This window comes from Podarcis erhardii (assembly GCF_964252035.2).
Source record: "Podarcis erhardii genome assembly, chromosome: 1".
NCBI classification, from domain to species: domain Eukaryota; kingdom Metazoa; phylum Chordata; class Lepidosauria; order Squamata; family Lacertidae; genus Podarcis; species Podarcis erhardii.
In genome coordinates this window covers 83,794,394-83,818,144 of record NC_138497.1, presented here as the reverse complement: position 1 = coordinate 83,818,144, position 23,751 = coordinate 83,794,394, and the positions used below count along the sequence as shown (strand labels likewise).

Genomic DNA, 23,751 nt, shown 5'->3' with positions numbered 1-23,751 from the left:
CCAACATCCCACATGCTACACAGCCATTTCAGCAGATGGCTGCTTTGCTCTCATATCACAGCAAAATACTGTTGTCTTGTGCCCAGCCAGTTTAGGACCTATACAAGTCTCACCCCATCTCAAGGATGAACAAACACCTTGGCCCAAATGGAAATGTGCCTTTATGAAGCTGCTATATCTCAGCTTGCCTCCAAACATTCTGCTCCTGTAGAGTTTCCTCACCTTCCCAGGACAGAGACAGTCCTAGGGCCTTGCTGTGGGAACAATATAATAAAGTGTCAGAGAGTGGGGAAATGAGACATAAAGAAGCACCCTGTTCCAGCCTTCTTCCAGGCCCAGATATGAAAACAGAACCCAGATTTCTGTTCTTATTTATTTAGGTTTTGACAGCATGGGTACAAATTTCAATCCTAATTTCAGCCAGTGCATTGCACCTTTTTTCCCTTTTTTTAGGAATTATAAAATTAGAAATATATTTATTTGGTTTTTCAGATTAAAATTTTACAGTCACATATCCAACATACAACATAAAAACAAGATTCCAAGGAATCTCTTGGACTTCCTACTGTTAATCATTTGTTCCTGCATCTTTTATAATAATCAAAATCTTTTATCACTCCATTGTATCCAGAATTCACCATTAAACTACAAGTGATATTCCAATCCTATTAATGATTTTAACTATTTACAATTGTCTTTAAGATAAGTTATAAATTTTCGCCATTCCTTATTAAAAATGTTGGTCTTCCTGATTCCCATTTGTTTCATGCATGCTCTCTTCAAAGTATTATTTCCTTCTTTTCTGCTGGCTCCATTTCTTTTCATCTGAGCGGTCTCTGAATCCCTCTCTTCCGCCTTTCATCTAAATGCCTCGTGCTTCATAAAGAGTAGCCCTGTTGCTAAGAGCTCCAGGACTTTTGCCACCAATGAAATACATCTCGTTCCCAATGTGCCTCCACGTGGGCAATGCCTCAAGGCATCGGGTCTCTAGCGGACATTTTGCTAGACAGCACTCTCCCCTATAGGGGAGAAAAATGTTTCCTGTGGTTCTCTTCACCAAGACCGGAGTTGCTCAGAGGCTGCTGGGAGAACTGATTTCTCTTCACCTTGCCCCGGCTCCATCTGCCCCTTCTGAGAAGTGGGAGCTGTGATTGAAAGAGGCACCTGTTGGCCTCCTGATAAAAATAGGAGCATCCAGTTACCCATCACAGTAGGGAGGGTGGGTGTATCAACAGAGTAGTAAACAATGAGAAAAGGCACAGCATGCACAGTGGAGGGGGGAAGAGAGGCTGAGAGGAGGCCAGGAGGAGGAAGCAGGAGAAGGAGAGAGCAAGGGAGAGACTGAGCAAAAGACCAGCTGCTTGGTAGGTACAACCTCATTTCCAAAGCCCCCTCTTTTCCCAGTAGGGGTTCAGTACTCGAAAAGAACTGTTTGTGTGCATGTGTCTAGATAAGTGTTCATTCTGCAAACATGCCAGGATGGCCAAATGGTAGCTCTGGAGCCATAGTCAGGTCCCAAGTACAGCTCCTGGACACTCAAGAGAGAATGATAGAGGTGGAAGGAAAGTCCACCCTGTGCATTGCTTTCCTGTTCATTCGGGGCCCAAGGAGCAGAAACAGCCACAAAAAGTGAGACAAAGTAGGGCTACAGATGAGGCTGTGTGGGACTACTTAGCATCTCTGCAATATGGAAGGGGCCCTTTCAGCGGTAACTCCCTCACTGGAATAGACTCCCAAAAAGAGTCTTACCTGGTGTCTATGCTGATGCTATTTGGTTGCCAAAGACCTTTCTATGTCTGTAGGCTTTTTAATATAACCTATTTTTACCTCTACTGCTCCTCTTTATTTATTTAACATCCACACCACCTGCTTCTTCCAAGGAGCTCAAGGTGGTGTACATGGTTCTCCCCACACCCCATTTCACCTTCACAACAACACTGTGAGGCAGGTTAGGTGAAGAGATGGTGAATGGCGATTTGAACCCTGGTCTCCCAGTTCACAGTCCCACAATCTGAACATTACGACACTTCTGCAGATTGCTTTTATGATGGTCTTTTAAACCCTGTTGTCTTCAGTGCTTTTTCTTAAATTGGGAGTCAATGAAAGACTGGGTAGGTTTCCCTAAAATGAATATTAGAGTTATCTCATATTTTATGGGCAAAGGTTCTGTTTCTTCACCTTCTGAATTTTTGCCTGTCACAGTTGAAAGTGGTTTCTGGTGGAAAAATGCAGTAATGTGCAATACTGTACCTGCTGAATTTCTGGCTGTTTCACAGTGGGTTCAAGCAGGGGTAGCCAATATGGGGCCTGCCAGTTATTGTTGCCCCCCCCCCTCAACTCCCATCATCCTTGACCATTGGCAGTGTTAGCTGAGGCTGGTGGGAGCTGGCTCTCAGGAGAGGGCTTTTGGTGACTGGCTCTGGCTTAAACATGTTGGCCACAGTGCCCTAGACCATTATTTGATTCCAAATGCACATATGCTGGCAAGCCAAGAAAATTCCATTATCATTATTTGTATGTATTGGGAAGTAAGGCACTTGGAGACAGCCTGCTTCCAGACAGAGGCTTAATTTGCAAACGAGACACTGAGATACTGCAAATGGGATATTGGCAACAGAGCTGGGGTTTCGGGTTGTTGGGTTTTTATTTATTTATTTACCAGCTTTTCCCTGGGAGAGGTAACTTCAGATGAAATGGGAGATATAGGCTGGCGTTTTAATGGCAACGAATTGGCTGCTAAGACCTTGTATGCATGAAGAACAGTGATCCCACAATAACACCCTCCCACTGGAAACACCCTCCCACTGTATTCATTGGGGCTTACTCTCAGGAAAGTGCGTGTAATTCAGCCTTCATGATCTGCCTCCAACTATCAGGTAGTACAAGGAGCTGAGCTTGAATAAATCTCAATGGGCCAACTAGTTTTCTTATGCCTCCAATAATCCATTTCAAAATCTTGGATGGCGTACAATCACCCACCATCTTTGTGCACCTATATTCCCAGGGGAAAGATGAGCAGAGATGCCAAAGCTCCTCAGGCTCAATCTGGTTATGAACATAAGAAGAGTCCGAGTGGATCAGGCCCATGGCCCAACTAGTCCACCATCCTGTCCTCACAGTGGCCAACCAGAGTGCATGTGAGGAGCCTACAAGCAGGATATAAGCATAACTGCCCCCCCCCTGCCGTGGTTTCCAGCCACTGGTACCCAGAAGGATGCTGCCTCTGATTGCAGAGGCAGACCGTGAATGAGGCAAAACCAAAGAGGCTTCCTTTTGTATATATGGCCAATGGTCAAAGGCCACGTCAAACTTTGCTCCCTTGCTTCCTGAGCATCCAAGGCAGTCTGTGAATTGGGGAAGGCCTGTCGCTCACATTTGGCCACTGTGAGGACAGGATGCCAAATGTATTATGTGTGAAAAGTCCCAGGTTTAACTCCCAGAATCTCCTGGTTAGGCTGCCCAGGTGAAAAAGAGGGAATTCAGCAGGTATGGTTACAGAAATTTCCTCTTTCATGCTACTATTCAAGGTATAGGGGCCCTGGCTTCTTTTTCATCTAGTCACTTGACTCCAGGAAGAGCTGGAAAAGACCTCGGTCTAAAACCTTGGAAGACCATTGGTTTGACTGGTGTAAGGGATCTTCCTTTATTCCTAATGAGCAGTTTAATTTGATGGAAAAAGTTTTAGGAGGGTCTCTGTGAAGACTGGTTTCTTTTCAGCTTTACAGATTGGGAAAACAGCTGAGGCAAAATTCAAGGCAAAATTGATGCAGAGCCCCATAATTCCTGAGCTCACCCCATTATCCATTAGTCAGCTCAAACAACAGCTAACAATCCTATTTCTTCCAATTCTAGGAAAACCTTCGTATGCATTGTGACTGGTCAGCCATACTAGTTTGAAGGGTTCCTTTCTTCAGTGAACCCAAAGTTCCTCCCATCACTCAGTCATGCCACCACTGAGCACCTCTGAGGGGAAAACAATGCTTGTATAGTATTCACAGTCGGTCTAGTTCAGCAGATTTCCATGTCTGAAGAACACCAAACAATTTCAGACAAAGCAAGGATGGAAAGTGGCCATCACTGTCTCTTGTGGGAGCAAATTCCATAGTTTTAACAATCAACTGTGGGAAGATGTACTTTCTTTTGTCTATCCTGAATCTCGCAACATTCAGGTGCTAGTGTTATGAGAGAGAAAAACGTTTCTCTGTCCACTTTCTTGCACTGGGCATAATTTTGCACACCTCTATCATGTTACTCGCCTTTTCTGTAAACCCAAAAGCTCCAAATGTTGTCATCTTTCTTCATAGAGGAGTTGTTCCATCCCCTTAGGTGTTTTGCTGGGATCCTGCACAAGGTCCCAGCTTCAATCCCTGGCATCACCTGGCAGGACTCGCAGAACCCTGTCTGAAATCCCGAAGAGTCACTTACAGTCAGTGTCAACAACACTAAGCTAGGTTGGCCAATGGTCTGATTCAGTATAAGGCAGCTTCCTAAGCTGCCATAGTGTGAGAATTTAGGGTGCCAATGAGTTGTATAGGTGCCTGTAGGAAATGCAAGAATGGAATAGCAACCGGTGGGTGAGGATAAGCTTGAGGGACATTTGTAGGGACATGAGATCACAGCAGGGGCTGACCAGGAAGGACTGGAGGGATGCAGGCGATTGCTTCTGCATAACTGCTCAGATGTCTTGATACTGCAGCTGCCAATACAGCTTTATTGGATAAATTGCACAGTCTTAGCTGGCAACAGAGCTGCCTTTCCCCTCTAGTCCTCGTTTCCTGTATAAGAGCTTCCTTCACTGAAAGTGTCATAATGCTTCCTAGCATAGGGCTCTGACAGGCCTTACTGTGCTAACAGCACAGCAGAAGTGTTAAGAACTGGGGTCGGTGTTCAAACCCTTTAAGCGTGGGCTGCACTGACAAGGAAGCAGCGTTAATGACAAGACTGTTTATTTGATGAGTGAGGAAAACAAATTGTCAGTAAACTGAAGTCTGGGGTGAATGTGATTCAACCCAGCAATCTAAATGCATTCCCAGCCACCTAAGGTAATTCCATCCATACTCACACACACACTTAATGTCAATATTCCCACCCATACCCCAACTGCCATTTAGTACTTCCTTCAGCTCCCCGCTCCCTTACCTTAACATCCATTATTTCAATCGAACCCCCTCCTCTCCCCTCCCCTCCAAACACAAACCCCAAACATGGTTCCTTAACAGCACTGTAAGATGGCACAAGGGCTACAGAAGAGGGATAAGAATGTGTGTGGCCTCCTTAACTGAAAGAGCCCGTTAATTTTCAGTGCAATCCTACAAACGGATAGTGCTTAGTGGTATCATGGTGTTGGATTAGGACCTTGGAGGCCAGGGTTCAAATCCCCACTCGGCTGTGAAGCTCCCTGGGTGACCTTGGGCCAGTCACTCGTTCAATCTCAGCCTTGCCTACCTCACAGGGTTGTTGCGAGGATAAAATGGGGAGGGGTATATGGACCGCCTTGAGCTTCCTGGAGGAGAGATGGGATATGAATGTAATGAATAAATACATAATCCCAAGTCCCACAGAGTTCAGTGGGACTTATTCCTGGGTAAGAACATGTAGGATCATTGCCTTAGGAAGACTGAGCCGCTCTTTGCTCAGATGTTCTGGGCATCCTGACCTCTTGACTGTATCTGAAAATGTCAGGGGGTTATTTTTAGCAGGTGACAGCACAGCTCACCTGCCCCTTCTTCCTATAATTGCCTCTTGCACGTTACATCCCTGAATCACTGGCTGCTCCTGGCGTTTGTCAGCAGGTTTTATTTAAAGATGATTTACTAAGTGACAAGGAAGGAGTGGGTAGGGGCTCACCCCTGCCTCCTCGCCTTAAAGGATCTATGAAGTTCTACTTCAGATAGGTGGCTGCTGTTTTGCAGGACTGACCAAAGTGTGAGGTGGCTGCCTGAGGCAGCTGATTTGGGGTGTTATTATGAACGGGCAGCACATCTTTAGTTACTTAATTTATTGTAATATATTTTCTGCCTGGGAGGGGTGCTCAGAGGATTTGCTGCCCCACATGCTTAATAATAATAATAATAATAATAATAATAATAATAATAATAATAATAATTTATTATTTATACCCCGCCCATCTGGCTGAGTTTCCCCAGCCACTCAAAATAACTCATCCAGCTTTTGAGACTATTATGTACCTTGACTTGAGGAGAGGGCTCACCATTTGCTGCTCCACCTTGGGCAGCAACACGTATTGGCCCAGTCCTGGTGCAAGGCTTGCCAGGGATTCTCGTGACTAATTTAGCCTTCTGCGTAGCTCTGCCTGTCTCCGTAGAAAGAAGCTGGATTAGGACACATGTTGGGCAGGATCTATGCCAAGCCATACTTCTGAGCCCACCGGATTCCTGAACTATAAGCTAGGCTGCTTCCTTTACTTAGACACAGGTTGATTCACATCAATGCAGTGCACCCTTCCCTGGAATTTGTGAAGCAAGGAGCTTATCCAGATGCTATTCTAAAACACCCTAGTATCCTATATTACCTTCTGGCTGAAAATTATTGTCTACCACTTTGTGGGGAAGGCACAGTCACACCATTTCCTTGAGCGACAGAGACATTTAAAGCAGCACCATGTGTGAAACAAGAATCTATGTTCACTGCCTTGAGTGTAATTACCTTCTCACATAGTTATATCACACACAGCAAGACCCCTGGCCTGGCTGGGCTCCTGCTGTGTAGCTTAATATTTCCATAGCTCTTAAAGACTATTTATAACATACACCCAGCAGAGGGCATCCCTTTTACTCTCCCCCGCCCCTCGAGTACTGCTGGTGGAATTCTTGGTGAAACTTGAGAAGGAAGTATTTGTATTCCAAAAGGTGTAGTATAGCAGGGATGGGGGAATCCGTAGCTTTCCAGGTATTTGCTGGATTACAACTCCCATCATTCCTAGCCATTTGCTATGCTGGCTAGGGCTGATGGGAATTGGAGTCCCATGGCAACTGGAGGGCCGCCCCTCTTCTATGGGCCACCTCATACATGTATGCTAAGGTTACCAGATTTTTTTCAATGAGTCCAGGAACACTTTTCTGTTTCAGTGGATTTTGTATGGGGACTGATTTGTAAATTCAGGGACTGTCCCCGGGAAACGGGGATGTCTGGTAACTTTAATGTATGCTGATCACAGGATGACTGCCACAGGCACGGATGACTTGCATGTGTGAATAGGCCACCATAGATAGATTTGTCACAATGCCTCAAAAATCCAGTGCTTTTCAATGGAGTCGCTTATGTAGCTGCCAGTTATCAAGCGAAGAGAAGTCAAGTGTTAACTATGTACAAGGGGGAATGTGAAGGGCTTGCTATACATTTAAAGCATATTGACTCCTGCCCACCCCCCAAGAATCCTGGGACTGTAGAGAACTACCATTCCCAGCACCTTTAACAAACTACAGTTCCCAGGATTCTTGGGGGGAAGTCATGCACTTTAAATGTGCTCCGGATATGCGTTAAATGTATACCGTGTGCCTGCCCTAATAGTTGCAACAGTTGGCATCAAAGAGTGACACGTTTTCGCCCTCTGACTTTCACGTTTTGTCCCTTGCCCTGTGAATTTCCAGAACTGGAGCTGGAAGAGGCCACCAGCTTCATTCTCCACTGAAGCAGCCAGAGGAACTTGACACCATGGAGACCGAAGGCACTAAGGAGCAGCAGGAGGAGAGCCAGCAAATCAATGGACTGGAGCAACAGAGCAAGTCAGGAGATGCTCAGGTTGAGGCTCATGGAGAGAGTGAGGCTGGGAAAACAGAGGCTGCTGCTGGGAAGGAGACCAAGGATGAGAATGAGCCTGCAGGAAAGGCTTCGGGGGCCGAGGAGATGCTGGGATCTGAGACCAAAGAGAAAGCAGAGGAAGCCGGAGAAACCAACCAGGCAGCCTCTGAGGATAGAGTGGCTGTGGGTGTATCTGGAGCAGAGCCCAAGGAAGAAGCTGAGGTTTCTGGAACACCAGAAGAACGGCAGGAAGAGAAAGGAGCAAAAGCTGATGCTTTGGAGAGAAACACCAGCACTTCCAGTGCAGAGGTGGGAACAGAGTGCGTTTCACTCCCTGTCTTGTGCATCTCATTCCCCTGGCTGGCTTCTCTTGCTCTCTTTTAGCTTCTATGTTAGTTTCTTTCCTTTATAGCAGCCTTCACTGCTCCAGATGTTTTGGACTACAACTCCCATCAGCCCCAGCCAGCACCCCGATTCTGTGTAGGTCTATTGCACCTCTTTGTCTTTAAGGTTCCCTGAGACCTTTTGCATTTCCATTAACACATTACTCCCAATAGTTAGTTAGTAGCTTTATATGCTGTCTTGAACCCCATATTGGAACTCAAGGTGGTGTCCATGGGATTTCTGGCTGGTCCCCTACCCTGGCAGTGGCCAGACACAAAAGCAACTGCCAGGGGGCTGGACCAGCCGTCTGAGCCAGAAAGAAAAACAGAAGATGAACGAGACTTATTTTAGGAGGAATTTATGCACATACAATTGTGTCAGCCACACGTTTCTGTCTCCATGTGTAAGTGGCTCCTTTGCAAAGCTAAGGCACCAGGTTTCAAAATAGTTTCTGGGAAACACTGAGGGTGCAGGAAAGAACATAGATATGCTCTGGGAATGGTGAACAAGGTGACAGGTAAATGTCTCATCCTGCAATTCGTGGAGACTATCCACAGGGCTTGGCTTATTTATAAGGTTTTCATTCTGTCTTATTACATATGGCCCCAAGGCAGCTTACAATTGGTTGTTGGTGGTGCTGGGTGATACCTGGTTTTCAACATTGTAATATATCATCGACTAAACACCACAATATACCGATATATCACAATGTCTGAAATAAGGATGGAACTATGCAGAAGCGAATGGGGTAATGTCCTGGCAACTGCTCCTGATTAGGGGGTCTAAAACTGATATACTTTTACTTACTGTTAACATATTGTTACAACTGTTATTTTATAGTACAGAACAACAGGGGCAACAGGAATCATGAGAGAAGTGACGATCGGCTTCTTAGTTTTCCTCACATCACGATGTCTTTTTACATAGCATGCAGACACTGTGATTCACAGTTTATCGCCATGTCAAATATAATGAAATTATGTCAGATATTATGAAACCATTATCACGATGTGGACTTCAAACCAATTGGGGACGATGTATTGATATATCACCCAGCCCTAGATGTTGGACTCCAGATTAATGTTGGGTTCACTCCTTATCCCACAAGACAGTGGAGCTTACAATAACCGCACTGAAAATGTGTTTTGGCTTGTCCCTTCTCTCTTATTCATGTAGGGCCGAACTGGCAGCACTTCAGATGAGCCTCTCTCGCCAGAACCAGAGGAGGAAGAAGAATTCTGGCCAGAATTCTCTCCAAGTTCTCCTGAAGAGAGCCCACAAAGCCCCACAGAGTTCAAAAACGTGGAGACGGGTAAGAAAAATATGATTCAGTGCACTGAAAATTTAAACCAGAGGTGGGGAACCTGCAGCCTGTGAGCCAGTCTTGACCTGCCTGACTGTTTTCACCAGGCCAAGCACACCCATTGGCTGACATAACCAGTGACATCAGTTGATGGGCGGGAGGACAGGGTTTAATCCTGCCTAGGTTGTGCTGCCCTATTCCCAGCAGGATCACACAGTCTAGGCAGCAGGATTTAATATTCTCTCATGAGCTGATGAGCAGAGATTAAAACCCTTTGCCTGTTCTTTTCATTGGGCATGGGAGGTGAGCCACAGCTGCCACACCCACTTATTCAAGGTCACAGTTCTCCACCGCTGCCATCCACCTGTTCGAAGCAGTGCTGTTTGAAGCAGCCTCTGTCTCCTTTAAAGGATCAAAAGATACTTAGCAAAGCCACGGAGCGGATTTTGACAGGTGGTCTGCCCTGCCTGCCTGTCAATTATATACTATCACAGTGACATCACAGGATTGACAGATGTGTGGCCCCCACTCAGTTCTCAGATTGGGCCTGCAAGGCTGATCCTGAGAAGAATCTGTGCCGTGGAACAAAAAAAAGGGGGGGGAAGGTTCCCCATTTAATAGGAAGTACGAAATACACTTGAGATTAAAGCTCTAGGTGGCACTCTTGATTTATTGATTGAAAAGGTACCTTACATGGAATGTGGCAACAGACACAGAATCCTGAGAAACTCAGTTTTATTTTATTTAAAGCATGTTTCTAGCCTTCATCATTCTGAAGGCATAACTGAAAGCAAGCAGTAGCTTCACTTCCTACATACGGGAATTTCCTGCCTGACTGCATGGGATCCCTCACAGTCTTCAGTCACATTTCACAAGTTGGGAATGTGTGCAAAAGCAATGCCAAGAACAGTGATGGAGAAGTGTTCGGTGTCTGTGTGTTGTTTCCCCTCTCCTCGTGACATTTCTCACATCATTTCAACACAAGTGTGATTTTTGTAAAGGTATAACTTTCTGTAATTCCATCTAGGAAGCGCTCCTTCAGGCCCAGCTGCCCCTGAAGCTGCCACGGGGAACAGCACCAGGTGAGACAGAGTCTCTGAGAGCAACCCTGGCCTAGTAGAGCTGTATTGTGTGACCCCTTGCTACCACGGGGCAACGTACACAGAAAGCACAGCTCAGCAATGATGGTGATGACAAAGATCCTGAACAATAACTGTTGCCTCATGGAGGAGTGCTGCTAGGTACTTAACGGGCTCCAGGCAGTCACAGGCCCACAACACACAAATGTCCATGAAATGCATAGAGTGCCTCTGGGAATATTAAGATGCCAGGTTGCTAAGGGCTCACCAGCACTGCATTTTGCAATGCACCCAGACACCTTGTAAGCAAAGATAGATATATGGTTGGGGAAAGGGGCAAGAGATTTGGGGCGTGAGGGGAAAAGACCACCACCACAGCCCTGTGTGTTGGGCCTGGGGACTGGAAATTCAAACATTGCCCTGCAAAGAGCACCAAGTTGAGATTTTAAGCCAGCAAAAACTATACTGAGCAATGATGGGGAACTTGCAGACCTCCAGATGTTGGACTTCCATCACCCCTGACCACTGGCCATGCTGGCTGGGGCTGATGGGGGTCCAACCACATCTGGAGCACCCTAAGTCTCCCGCTCTTGCCATGGAGGACCACTACCATTATAATATTTCCCCCTTCCCTCGGAGTGGCACTCGTCAGGACTGATGGGGATGCTTTTCCATGAGTAGTGAGGGGAAGGGCCTTCTCCTGGCCGCCATCTTGGCCTCTCCTCCTCCTTTTCCTCCTATTTTGAGAAGTTCTGGACTGAGAGGTGATCACAGGTCTACCTACTGCCATGCCCTCATCCAATACCATTCAGCCTTCTTGGGTTTGCTTGTTTGTTTACTTGCTTTTGGTTCTCAGCACTGAAACCGTCCCAAAGGGGGATGAAAAGCAACTGCCAGCTGCTGAGGGAGCAGCCGCTGCCCAGGAGAAGAAGAAGAGACCCACTTTTGACAGAAGAGAGATGACAAGGCCTCGTATGCCACCCAGAGCTCAGTCCCGCAAGGCCATCATGGATAAGTTTGGAGGGTAAGCCTGGTACTGCACCACTGGTTGCCTCCATTGCAATCCTTCACTGATTTTCTCTTTCTCTCTCTTTCTTCATTGCCCCACAGCCTTTGTACTTCCTGTGTAGCGCATGCATGCTTCCTTCTGCCACAACTCCTAGATAAAGGTAAAGGTAAAGGTACCCCTGCCCGTACGGGCCAGTCATGTCCGACTCTGGGGTTGCGCGCCCATCTCGCTTAAGAGGCCGGGGGCCAGCGCTGTCTGAAGACACTTCCAGGTCACGTGGCCAGCGTGACAAGCTGCATCTGGCGAGCCAGCGCAGCACATGGAAACGCCATTTCCCTTCCTGCTAGTAAGCAGTCCCTATTTATCTACTTGCACCCGGGGGTGCTTTCGAACTGCTAGGTTAGCAGGCGCTGGGACCGAGCAACTGGAGCGCACCCCGCCACAGGGATTCGAACTGCCGACCTGACAATCGGCAAGTCCTAGGCGCTGAGGTTTTACCCACAGCGCCACCCGCGTCCCTAACTCCTAGATAGTGCAATGCATTTTAGGAGCAGGCGCGAAGCCTAAACCCACAAACATTGACTAGGTTCAAGGGAACTTGCTTTCAGTTAAGGTACACAGGGGGCCAGCTTCAGTTGTTTTACACTTTTCATCAAACAGTACCACATTTGTATGCAGCCAGATATTATTTTATAATCTCTCTGTTTTAAAATGTTCATTTACCACCTGTCACGTAAGCATTTCCAGGAGGAGCACAAGAATAAAAGCAGTGCAATAATTAAAATCATTAGCCAAAATATTTAAAATCGTTAACGGCAAGCTAAAAAAAGAGGCCTGAACTATAGCATGTTCTTTATTCTGGTGCACGGGTAGCCGAACAAGGTAGAGAAGGCAGCTTTAAAAGATAGCTTTGTAAGAGATTGCAAAATAGATTGTTCCATGTTAAAGAGAAAGAGCAGGGCCAGCATCACCGCCTGTCCTTCTCAGGTAACTGCCAGGGTCCTCAGCATTCTGGTGCTGCTGTATGCTGCCCTGAACCACCCTCAGTTTTTTATTCCTTGCCTCTGCCCCAACTGGCAGGATCTAGTCACTCTCTTCATTTCACACAGTGTCCCCACATCCAAGCATTGCTCTGGGGCATTGTAAGAAGACCTAGACATGCAGCACTGCTTGGAGTGCTGCCACCACAACCAGCTAAGCACACCAACTCCTAGGGGCCGAAGCTGTGTGTGCATATATATATATATATATATATATGATTTTTATTAATTTTTCATTAATAATACTCCAGTTGATACAATGCCAAATCTTGCCACATCATAATACAAATAATAAAACCAATTATACATTCCAATTTATAAATTTTAAAAAGACTTCCCATGTTCTGGCCAGTCAGAGAAAGTTTTTGTTTCTTGTTCCTGCTTTTTCTGGGGCCGAAGCAGTTTTGGGCCCTTCAATGTCTTGTTTTGTTTTGTTTTGTTTTTGAGGTGGCTGGGGCCCCTCAATGTTCAGAGGGTGTTCAGCTGCATCACTGGCTCCTTGACACATCATGTGGCATCAGGACGTTGCATTGGGCCCCTTCAATCATCTTGAGAAGATGGTGCCTCTGGCCAGGGGACACAGAGAGAGGAGGGGACCCAGCAAAAGACACGTTGCCCGGATGGCCGTCAAACCTACAACTGGCCTGGATAGAGAGGTTTCTCTTGGGCAGATCAGTGAATAGATAAGAATCTAAGCAATTGACTAGAGAAAAGGCCACTGACGAGGAATCTTATTATTAAGCTCTCAAGGGAGGCGTGCAGCAGGGATGGTGAGGGGTGTAGCCAGGGGACAGCAGACAAAGGCCTGCATTCATTCATCTAGCCTGAGGTTACTCATCTCAAGTATAGGACTTCATCCTAAAGAGGCAGATCTGTGCCCCCAAGGCTGTCCAGTAGAGAAGAATAGGGAAATGTAAATCAAATCAGTTAAATTCTATATAATCTGTGGATTCCTGAGAAACTTGTCTTTTTTATTCTGGCTCTAGTCACTCATTATTTTCTCCCTCTTTTGGTCATTTCCCTACTTCCCTTCCAAAGGGCTGCAACCGGTCCTGCCCCCAATATCAAGAAGACGGGAGGTGCCAACACAGTGAAGACTATGTTGCTGGAGTGGTGCCGGGCGAAGACCCGTGGCTATGAGGTAATGAGTCTGTATAAACTGTGAAACTCAATGCCTCCTTAAGTGGACCTTCAGCTCATGACCCCACTGTTCCCCAGGAATGCAGCAGGCACCCTCATTTCCCTTGTGAGGATGGTGTTGGTCATGCAACTTGTTTGTATGATAAGCTGTTCTATGACAATAAGATTATTTCTTGTGAAATATGAGTGTATTTTTTTCCTGGTACAGAGGAATGTTCCCTGTTCTTATTATATAACATCAGCATCAGTGTGTGATCAATACTGTGTGATCTCCACAGTCGGTCCCAACAGGTTGTCAAAGGTGGCTGTCTCTCTCATTTTGTGTTAGGCCATGCCCCCCATGCCAGTCATTTTATGACTAGCACCCACAGCACTTTCAAAATTTGAAATGCGCCCATTGATCCAAAAGGCTGGCGATCCCTGCAATGCGTGTTGGCATTCCTTGACATAAAATTACCGACCATAGAGGCTTGTCTGAAGTGTTGCTGAGAAACTGCAGATCCAGCCGGGTCATGTGGCGTTTTTAAAGACTAACAAATGTGTTATGGCACAAGCTTTTACATTGCTGCCCTGATAAATTCCTTAAAGATGCCCAAAGACTCTTTTTTGTGTTTGCTGCAACAGACTGACATGGCAACCTCACTGTAAATTGAGAAAATGTCCATGAAAAATGAAGCACTTGGAACATTCTAGAAGGGCTATATAACTGCTACCATTTCCCTACACTTCAGATTGTGGTGTGTTATAAATAGGCACAATGTAACCTCAGATTTATGTTAATACTCTGTGCTTATCACCCTCAGATACATTTTGTAATTCCTCAAAATAGTAGCACTATTTGTCTCACTCTTTCTCTTTCTCTCTCTCTCTCTCACACACACACACAAATACACACCCCAGAACAGTGCAATCTTGCCAAGAACAAACTGTTGAAGAAAATGTACCTATAAACCAAACCTGAGATTCACCCTACACAGAGGTGCCAGCCACAGTGACAAATTCATGGGATTTCCACCCACAGGTTGTTGGTTTTTTTTAAAAAAAATCAAAGCAAATAGTAATGCATCTTTCAAGTTCCATTTGGTCACTTCCGAACTTCTGTTTCAAAGCAGTAATTGCAATATTCCCACAACTGATTATCAAGGAGCAAAAGCAGTCTGAACTGCTGTTTGGCTTTAAAAGGGCTTTGGTAGACGCTAACAATCGTGCAAGCCTTTTTCCTGACTTTAGACACTTGCTAAGCAGGCAAGTAATTTTGTTTATTACAGATTCAGCAGTTTTCCTTCTACACATTTGTACTGCAGTCTTTTAACTGTGATGAAAACCTGCCTTTCTCAACCATTTCAGTATCATACATAGTAATGCCATGACCACAGCTATACCAGACATCTTCAGCGCAAACAGATACGTATTCATGAGTCTCAAAGCAGAAAGAGGCAGTGTGGTTCAGTGCTAGAATATTGCTTTGGATGTTTCCATTCCCACTCAGTCTTGATGCTCATTTGGTGCCTGGCCTACGTCCCGGGGTTGTTATAAAGATTTTTTTTAAATGAGAACTCCGTTCACATGACCCTGAAATGATTGGAAGAAGGAGGGGCATAAATGGGATGGACGAATAAGCAAACTAGTGCAGATATGCTGCTAATCATAATTAACGCCTGTAGCAGCTGCTGGGGTGTGGGGCATAGAGACTGAGTGTATGCCCAAGGAGAGAAGACAGGTGGCCCTGTTTATGTTTCTCTTTCTCATCCCCAGCACGTGGACATCCAGAATTTCTCCTCCAGCTGGAGCAGTGGCATGGCCTTCTGCGCTCTCATCCACAAATTCTTCCCGGATGCCTTTGACTACGCTGCACTTGACCCAGCAAACCGCAAAGAGAACTTCACTCTGGCCTTCTCCACTGCAGAGTGAGCACCTTCCCAGACCCCAGGATCCCACACCCATAGGGCAGGTTGGGCTGGGTGGAAGAGCCAGGCCACACCTCCACATACCCACATCCTGGTGATTGTGGGTGCATTGCTGTTTGCTGCAGTGAACATGTAAACAAATTTATACTGTACCTGTTTCAAATTATTATTGTTGTTGTTGTTATTGTTGTTATTATTATTATTATTATTATTAATAATAATAATAATAATAATAATAATAATTCCCCAGCCACTCTGAGAGGCTCCCAACAGAATAAAAAGGCGATAAAGTACCAAATATTTAAAAATTCCCTAAATAGGGCTGACTTCAGATGTCTTCTAAAAGTCAGATAGTTGCTTATTTCCTTGACATCTGATGGGAGGGCGTTCCACAGGGTGGGTGCCACTACCAAGAAGGCCCTCTGCCTGGTACATGTAACAACATTTGGGCCTTATCTACACTTACCTCTCCCCCCCCCCCGCTTCCACTCTTTCCAGGCACAGGCCCACACTTTTAAAGCTCTGTGTCCTTGCAAAAGCCCGCTCTTTAAAGCTGAAGCACAACAAACAGCAATTTGTGTTTTCCACAGCTTGTTGTTTGCTCGGATTCAGATTTAAAGAACTGGCTTTCACTGGGAAAACGCCAAAGCAAAAGGGGGGGGCAGCACTCAGACACAGATCTTCAAAGTGTGGACTTGTGCCTGGAAACTGCAGAGGAAAAGTTGTGTGTGCATAACAGCAATCCAAAGCATAGCTAAACCATTTCAAACAACTGAGCAACAAAAAACAACAAAGCAATACTTGTACATTTCAGCACAGGTTAATATCAAAGTGCAACAAGAACACTTGGGCAAATAAACAGGTCTTCACTTTGCACCAAAGAAATATCAACATGGGGGGGCAGAAACAGGGTGCTATACCCAAGGAAGCCATTTCTCCTGTCACTTGACCTCTGGAAGCAGGGGAAGCTGGAGAAGGGCCTCGGAAGGTGATCTCTGCATGCAAATAGGCTTGTTTGGGAGTAGGACAGCCTTTCCCATGCCATGCCAGCCTCAGGGAGCTGTAGTCCAAAACCTCTGGTCTCTTTACACCTTCCGCATCTGCCTGAGGAACATGGCATAAACCAAGCCAGAGTCAAAAAGCACTAGCAGGGATGTCTCGCCATCTGTACCCTAGCATGTAATGTATTATATGGGCCATGATTTGTTCATCAGTGGGGAACCTGCTGCCCTCCAGGTGTTGCCACTGTAGGTTCCCACTACCAGCAGCCCCAGCCAGCACAGCCAAGGATGATGGGAGTTGGAATTCAGCACCCAAAGCACTGCACGTTACACACACACACACACACACACACACACACACACACACACTTTAGATCACAGTTCTCTTTGATCCTGTGCCGACTTTCCAAAGTCAAAGGGATGGGGCGGCTTCACTGTTTTTTGTTTTAAGAGTTATGTTCAAGAGTTTCCCTGTAGCATCTGTGAAGGTGAAAAAGGTGTCAAGCTAAATCTGGATGCTCTTTGCCATCCTCTTCCCAGGGAGCTTGCTGACTGTCCCCAGCTTCTGGATGTGGCCGACATGGTGCGCATGAGTGTCCCTGACAACAAATGCATCTACACCTACGTCCAGGAGCTTTATCGCAGCCTGGTGCAGAAAGGGCTTGTGAAGACCAAGAAGAAATGAGAACGGGAGGCAGGCTTGCGTTTGAGGCTTACTGGAAGCTGGAGGGAAGGTTTGGCAGAACAGGTGAGAAGGGCTCCATGGAGGACCTCTTCACTAAGTGAGAGCGTAATATAATGGCCAGTAGGGGGTGCGGGTGGTGCTGTGGTCTAAACCACAGAGCCTCTTGGGCTTGCCGATCAGAAGGTCGGCGATTCAAATCCCCTGACAGGGTGAGCTCCCGTTGCTCTGTTCCAACTCCTGCCAACCTAGCAGTTCGAAAGCATGCAAGTGCAAGTAGATAAACAGGTACCACTGCAGCAGGAAGGTAAATGGCATTTCTGTGTGCTCTGGCTTCTGTCATGGTGTTCTGTTGCACCAGAAGCAGTTTAGTCGTGCTGGCCAAATGACAAGGAAAGCTGTCTGTGGATGAACACCGTCTCTCTCTGCCTGAAAGCGAGATGGGCACTGCAACACCATAATCACCTTTGACTGGACTTAATCATCCGGGTCCTTTAGCTTTTATATATATATATAATGGCTAGTAGAAATGGGGGACAGGACACTGGCTCAGTTATTATCACATCTCTGGAAGCAACCTTATTTTAACATTTATACCATGCCTTACAGTTTCAACTTGAAGCACCCAAGGTGGCTTGCAGAGCGGTAAGAAGCTTTTGGAGGTTTGGCAGTGGCTAGTGGGAAGAGGGCTTAAAATGGGAGGTTATGAGCTGAAAGTGGGTGCCCAGCATAAGAGTGTGAAGTGGCAATTGTGGACAGCACTGGTGACAGGCTAGTGGCAGGCAACATGTGGAAGCAAGGGACATTGCTAACCATAATCCTGCTACTGGTCTCCCTCTCCAACCCAACCAGGGCAAACCAACCAGTGGGGTTTATGATGCAGATTATGGCTGTGGTCCATCTGTATCTGTCCCTCCAACCCTTTTGGATTCTCCTCGTCTGCGCTGGAAATTACACCTTCTCTTAGGCTAAAGTGGATTCAGGATTTTCTTCTTTTGCTTTTCAGAGAGAAGGCAACATGGGATGTCCCCGGTCTCTATTCTGCCATTTCTTGTGCGCTGCACTGGATCAAACCAAAGTGGCTTTTGCTCTAGCATTTAAGTCTGCTATACACAAACTTTCTGCCTGTGTGCTTTTGAGATGTGTGGGGAAAGGGATCGTTAACTCTGTCCTGTAGGTGCTTCTAGTCACCTTCAGCAATCTGGCCTCCAAGGAACCAAAAGCCTCTGTCATAAACAGGCATGGCGTGGAACAAGGAAGTCTCTCCAGAAAATTACCACTGCCCATTTCATATACTATTCTCTTGGCTGCAAATGCTGGCAAGTCCTCCTCCAACCTGTGCTGCACTTCTCTTTAACTTCGCTCACTTCTCCCTACCGAGCATCATTAAAGCACATCTGTTTGAAGTCCAAGGCAACTAGGCAGTGTCTGTGATTCCCGCCCGCCTCCCCAAAAGCAAACTACAGTTCAAGCCCCATCCATCAATGGTGAGGTTACCAAGGAGATAGTATGAACAGCTCTCCTTGAAGATATTAAGCACAAGGCACACTAGAGCTGTGCAGCGTACAGGGAAAACACAACCTCATCCGATGCCTGCTTACTAGGAAGGAAGCCCCATGAGAGACTGTGGCCAGGGAGGAATATGGCCAGATAACCCCAACAGTAAGAGGTCCAGCAGAGTGAGAATGAGAAAGACCAGCTGCCACAACAGGAGGAAGAACATTTTTTTATTAGAAAATGCATTTACTCACATATATCTGTGCGAGGCATTCCCATTTCCTAGGGTGTAAGATTCCACTGAAGCAAGAACTTGCCTCTAAATATGTTCTGCTTAGAACAGAACAGTATAAGTGATTTAAAAATAAAATAAAATCTAACTTCAGATTTTTGGCAACATAGGCCAATTGTTTGCCAGCTCCACATTTGCCCTGCTCTACTCAGAAGAGCCTTCCAGCTCACTTATCACGTCATTACTTACCTACTGTATTTCAAAATCTCCAAGCTAAGTTAGGGTGCTTCTAGGCAGTGGTACGTTGCCCATTAGGGAGAATGGGGCATTGCCCCACCAACTTCAGTCTGCCCTCAACCATTCTCCCACCTGCCTGCCTTCTTACAACCAGTCCAGGGAGTGCTCCTAGCAGCCAGCTTCCCCCTTCTTAGACTCACTGTTGCCCTTGTAGGACTCAGCAGGAAGGAGGATGTAGTCAAAACTAAAATGAGCTGCCTTCGCCTATCAAAGGCTCTGGCTCCACTTACTGCTCCCTCTGCCTTCTGTCCCAAGAGTCCCAGTGGCCACTTGCCATCTCTGCTTCCAGTTCCAGACGTGAACAATTAGCAGCACTCCGTCCTTACTGCTATGTTTTAAGGTGGAAGTGGAGTAGCTGCTCAGAGAATGTTAGAAATCTGGAAACAGAGGCAGTCCCCACCCCCTTTCCTCAACCCCAAATGTTGCAGGTAGGGGGAGATTTTCATTCCCTTTTGTCACTGAACTCATGATTACAATGTTTTCTCCCCTCCCTCCAATTTGGGGTCAGAGAGAGACAAGAAATATGTGTAAGGCAGTTCTATTTGGAAAGGGAAGAATTAAAATGCCAAGTTGATTTCTGAGATCCAAACCATCAAGAAGGAAGTGGTTACAGCACAGACTGTACAGCCCTTCACCAGCCTGCAACAGAGCAGAACACCTGCATAACAGGTCGTCTGAGGAAATTGTAGAGCTGCTCCATCATTGTTGTTTTTTAAAAAGGTTGATTTATTTATTTTTTTTAGCTTGGAGAAGGAGGCAGGGAAGGAAGATGAACAGGGAAAACATGGGAGGAGGACGTTTTGATTACAAATGGCATGTACATGTCCTGTAAAAAAAATGGATGACAAAGTGTACTACGGTAAATGCCCAATGAGAAAGCTGCCTTGGACAAACTAAAGAAAGTCATTTGTGCCTCTTCCCAGGAATGTTTAGAGCAGGGGGCGGTGTTAAAGTGAAAAGCAAAACTGTAAGCACAACATTCTAAGAGCAACATTTCACTTCCAAGAGCAGAGTCCAAAGCAAAGTCTCTCCTCCCCAGGGCTGAAGTCTCCTCCCCCTCAGATGCAGAATTAGTGTCACGAGCCAGAGCAATGCAGGATCCCACCGTGTACATTCCTTTATTGAGAATGCAATGGTGGGGACAGCTTCTGTGGTCCCACTTGCATTTCATCCCACTGGGACTGTGCCTATGGGGAAGGTTCCCCAGCCAGCCAGTGAGGCAGGCAGTGGTTCAGGAGGGCAGCAGGTCACTCGCATGGCCGCTTCTCACTGAATTTGCTGGTCTGCTCTTCAGCTTTGGACAAAAAGCGCTCGTGGTCCTGGATAAACTCGTCGGCCAAGTCAGCGCGCAATGGGTGGTCTGGGTCAGGTTTATTCACCAGCACTATCAGTTCCGCAATCACTGTGGGTCAGGAAAAGGTAGGAGGGTCAGAAAAGAGCATAACGTATGTAATAACTTCAAGGAGAGAGAGCGCAGCAGAATGGACAGATGAGCCATGGCCATCCAACAGCCAGTTGGCTCTCCCTGTGCACTGACACACACAGCTTTCTTGGCCCTACCTTGGTCTGCCTTGGTGGAAGGTCTCCAGTTCTCGTTGCTGACAATCGGCAAGCACACCTGGCCCTTCTCATCCACGTTGGGGTGGTAGATCGGAGTCTTGAAAGTGACCTTGGGAGGCTTGAGGGGGTACTCGCTTGGAAAGCTGATCTCAATCCGGAAGGCGCCTTTGTTGTACGGGGGGTCGTCCTGAGCACAAGGACAGGAAAAGGCAGTAGTCACCTCACAGTGCAAATGGTGCTTCCCTGTATGCGGGCTGTGGGGATCTAAAAGAATAGAAGCCCAGATTCAAGCAGACCCTTTCTGCCACCTCAAGGCGAATGGAAAATCTGGACCCTCCTCTGTAAAATAAAATGATACGGTGCTGCCTTTTAACGATGCCCAAATACATTGCCTGAGGCAGTCACTTCACCCTACCCCAAAGGCCAGGTTCATCTCTCTATGAGCCATTGGTGTTGCCTTTGAGGCTATTCAGGCCCAGCCATTTCCTTGCCTTCCCTAAACTCACCGGCACTAGAAGTCCCTTCCACAGCAGGACATTGTTCACATCTACTTCAACATCCCGAAGGCAGCGGAACCCGGACTTCTTAATCCCATCCAGCTCCTGAAAAAGCAAAAAAGATGGTTCCAGGCCTAGCGGTGACAATTGCCCAGCAAAGCATGGCCATCCTGTTGGACCAGGGGATCTCAAACTTTTCACCTCCAGCAAGGACCACTTGCCTGAAAATTACTGAGGCCCACCAGCCACAAAAGGGAGGCAGAGTTTAGCATAATCCGCTGGCATTTACTGACATCATTTTCTACAGGTATATAATCCATCTTTGACATTTACTCACAAGGTATTCTGACAGCCTCTCACTTCTAGGAAGAACTTGCTGATCCAGAGGCACTAAGTGGAGACAACTTTTTCTTTTATATTTTTCATATCCCATCCTCATGTGTCTCAAAGTATTTTTCCCCTCTCCGATCCTCTGCCACCAATTTCTTTCATCTCTCCTTCCTGGGCAAACCATGGTTTGTGACATTTCAATGCTGCCAATGTCTGCATACTGAACACCTTCATTTTGGTCTACTAATATAGCCTTGCCATACCATGGAGGACTTGGCAGCAAGAACAAGTGAGACCCTCACTCTCCATTTCCACATGTCAAGTTTCCCAAGTGCTTGACACAGGATCTGTGTTTGTGCCATTTACCTCCTGTAAATCAGTTATATCCACCACCTTTATTTTTGTCTCTCGTCCCCTCACTCAAACAAGTCACAAGCTGCCTTCAAAAAAAGATAGCAAAATATTAATCTTGGTTATCAGTACATTTCTAAAAGTGAGAAAGATCTTTCCTAATTTGGTCCCAGCTGGCCTGCCCTCTCTTTCTTGCCTCTAAGTTTCAATTCATTGACAGAAACTTCCTCAAGAAGTTGAGATCATAACAGCAGGCATATCTCTTTTCTCAAACTTTATGGCTTTTCTCATCCACAGGACAACTGACATGCTGCCAACAGCATTATATTTTTGCGCAATTTCCTTGCTCTTTCCAAGCTTAACAGTAACAGAAACTGAAAGCTATTTTTCCATTGCAACTGAATTGGCAGCTACGCAGCCTCCCTCCTTCAGACATTTCCCCTTCAAACCAGTATTTCAGCTTCAGTCTGTTTGAAATTTGTAGTCAACATTCCCCCTGCTAAAATAATAATAATAATAATAATAATAATAATCACCATCATCCTGGGAACAACAGTTTAGTCTTCAGATACACAATTCCCAGCACCTTCACTAAAGGTACCAAATTGTAAGTAGTTTTTGACATATGCTTATCTGTTCCACAGTGAATTCAGAACTGCCCCTTAATGGAGAATGTTATCCAAGAAAGTTGTACTTAAGGGTTTGCTGTCTGTTGCCCACCTCACCATTTATTTATTTTTTACTTGGATTTTGATTGAGAGATGGGCAAGTTGCACCCCCTCCCAAAAGCACGTTATTACCCATGCATTTCTATATGTTCAAGTATGCACATCACCACCACCTTCCCCACCCCGGTGTGGTCTTCCGTGCTCGGGGCAACTGCGCGGCAGGCCGGCATCCGAGAGGCAGGCCTTGGCTCAGCCTAGCGGTGCCGCGACGAGAAACGCTTCGCCCGTCATCTGGCCAGCTGTGGGGGGTCCATGAAACCTTCCCCGGCAGAAATGAGGCGACCCGATCCTAAGACGGGAACCGTGGCTGGATCGAAGCGCCCCCTTACAATAAAGCGGCGGCAAGACTGGGGCAAGTGTCCCTCCCTCCCCTCGAAGATCCCACCTTCACAAGCCCGCCTGGCCCGCCTCTCAGCACTTCCTAAGCAGCGGATCTCCAGAGGCCGCGAAAGAGCAGTTGCGCGGGACCGAGAAGGTCGGGGATCTGCCGCGCCGCCTACCTTCGCCACTCGGCGGGGCGCCGCCGCCATCTTCGCTTGAAGCGCCTTCCGAGGCTCCTGCTGCGGCTGCTGCTGCTTCTCGGTGCGCCGGGTGGTTGGCTGCAAGTTGCGCTATTGCTCCGCCTCGGAGAGAGAGCCGCGAGATGCAAGGAGAGGGTTTTACTTTCGGAAGAGCGGGCAAAAGCTCTCTCCGGGTTAGGATCTAGATTTCCCCGCCGCATGCATGAGCAGCACCGATTCCAAAATAAACTCCCGTCAGCTAATCGGAATCACTTCCTAAAGTGAACCATATTTGCATCATGTACGACATGCACAAACTGGATGCAAAAAAACCGCAACAACCTGTTGCACAAAAGGTTGTTTTCTTTTTTTATATTTCAGATTACCATCAGACTATGGGGTTGCTACTTTCCAGGGGCAAAGAGGGAAACTGGAGCTTTCAAGGTGCCCCTC

At 46.6% G+C, this 23,751-nt stretch overlaps 3 protein-coding genes across 3 annotated transcripts in view; 1 reads left to right on the top strand and 2 right to left on the bottom strand.

Annotated features, from left to right (window-relative positions):
• TIMM10 (translocase of inner mitochondrial membrane 10) overlaps positions 1 to 21,635 on the bottom strand; it is a 33,927-nt gene extending 12,292 nt beyond the window's left edge. Inside the window, exon 1 of the mRNA XM_081878442.1 lies at positions 21,632 to 21,635. The gene's annotated coding sequence lies outside the window, so the exon portion shown is untranslated. The remainder of the gene's footprint in view (positions 1 to 21,631) is intronic.
• Positions 1,204 to 18,718, top strand: SMTNL1 (smoothelin like 1). The gene is made up of 9 exons (XM_081877625.1): positions 1,204 to 1,364; positions 7,611 to 8,070; positions 9,322 to 9,457; positions 10,476 to 10,530; positions 11,384 to 11,551; positions 13,615 to 13,717; positions 15,472 to 15,623; positions 17,165 to 17,372; positions 18,313 to 18,718. The coding sequence occupies exons 2-8, from the start codon at positions 7,675 to 7,677 to the stop codon at positions 17,307 to 17,309; spliced, it is 1,155 nt and encodes a 384-aa protein (XP_081733751.1). The 5' UTR covers positions 1,204 to 1,364; positions 7,611 to 7,674; the 3' UTR covers positions 17,310 to 17,372; positions 18,313 to 18,718.
• UBE2L6 (ubiquitin conjugating enzyme E2 L6) lies at positions 20,425 to 23,585 on the bottom strand. Its single transcript, XM_081878400.1, has 4 exons — positions 23,299 to 23,585; positions 21,399 to 21,494; positions 20,893 to 21,079; positions 20,425 to 20,734 (listed from the first exon to the last, which is right to left on the bottom strand). Exons 1-4 carry the CDS (start codon positions 23,326 to 23,328, stop codon positions 20,580 to 20,582), a joined length of 468 nt encoding a protein of 155 aa, XP_081734526.1. The 5' UTR covers positions 23,329 to 23,585; the 3' UTR covers positions 20,425 to 20,579.
• Between the last annotated feature and the right edge of the window lie 166 nt (positions 23,586 to 23,751).

Excerpts from the sequence above, each read along its gene's own strand:
- SMTNL1 (XM_081877625.1), top strand. The coding sequence starts at position 7,675 with ATGGAGACCGAAGGCACTAAGGAGCAGCAGGAGGAGAGCCAGCAAATC. Across the intron at positions 9,458-10,475 it reads GTTCAAAAACGTGGAGACGG|GAAGCGCTCCTTCAGGCCCA; the intron begins GTAAGAAAAATA and ends AATTCCATCTAG. Across the intron at positions 15,624-17,164 it reads CTGGCCTTCTCCACTGCAGA|GGAGCTTGCTGACTGTCCCC; the intron begins GTGAGCACCTTC and ends TCCTCTTCCCAG.
- UBE2L6 (XM_081878400.1), bottom strand. The coding sequence starts at position 23,328 with ATGGCGGCGGCGCCCCGCCGAGTGGCGAAG. Across the intron at positions 21,495-23,298 it reads CGCCCCGCCGAGTGGCGAAG|GAGCTGGATGGGATTAAGAA; the intron begins GTAGGCGGCGCG and ends TTGCTTTTTCAG. Across the intron at positions 20,735-20,892 it reads TTCCACCAAGGCAGACCAAG|TGATTGCGGAACTGATAGTG; the intron begins GTAGGGCCAAGA and ends CCTGACCCACAG.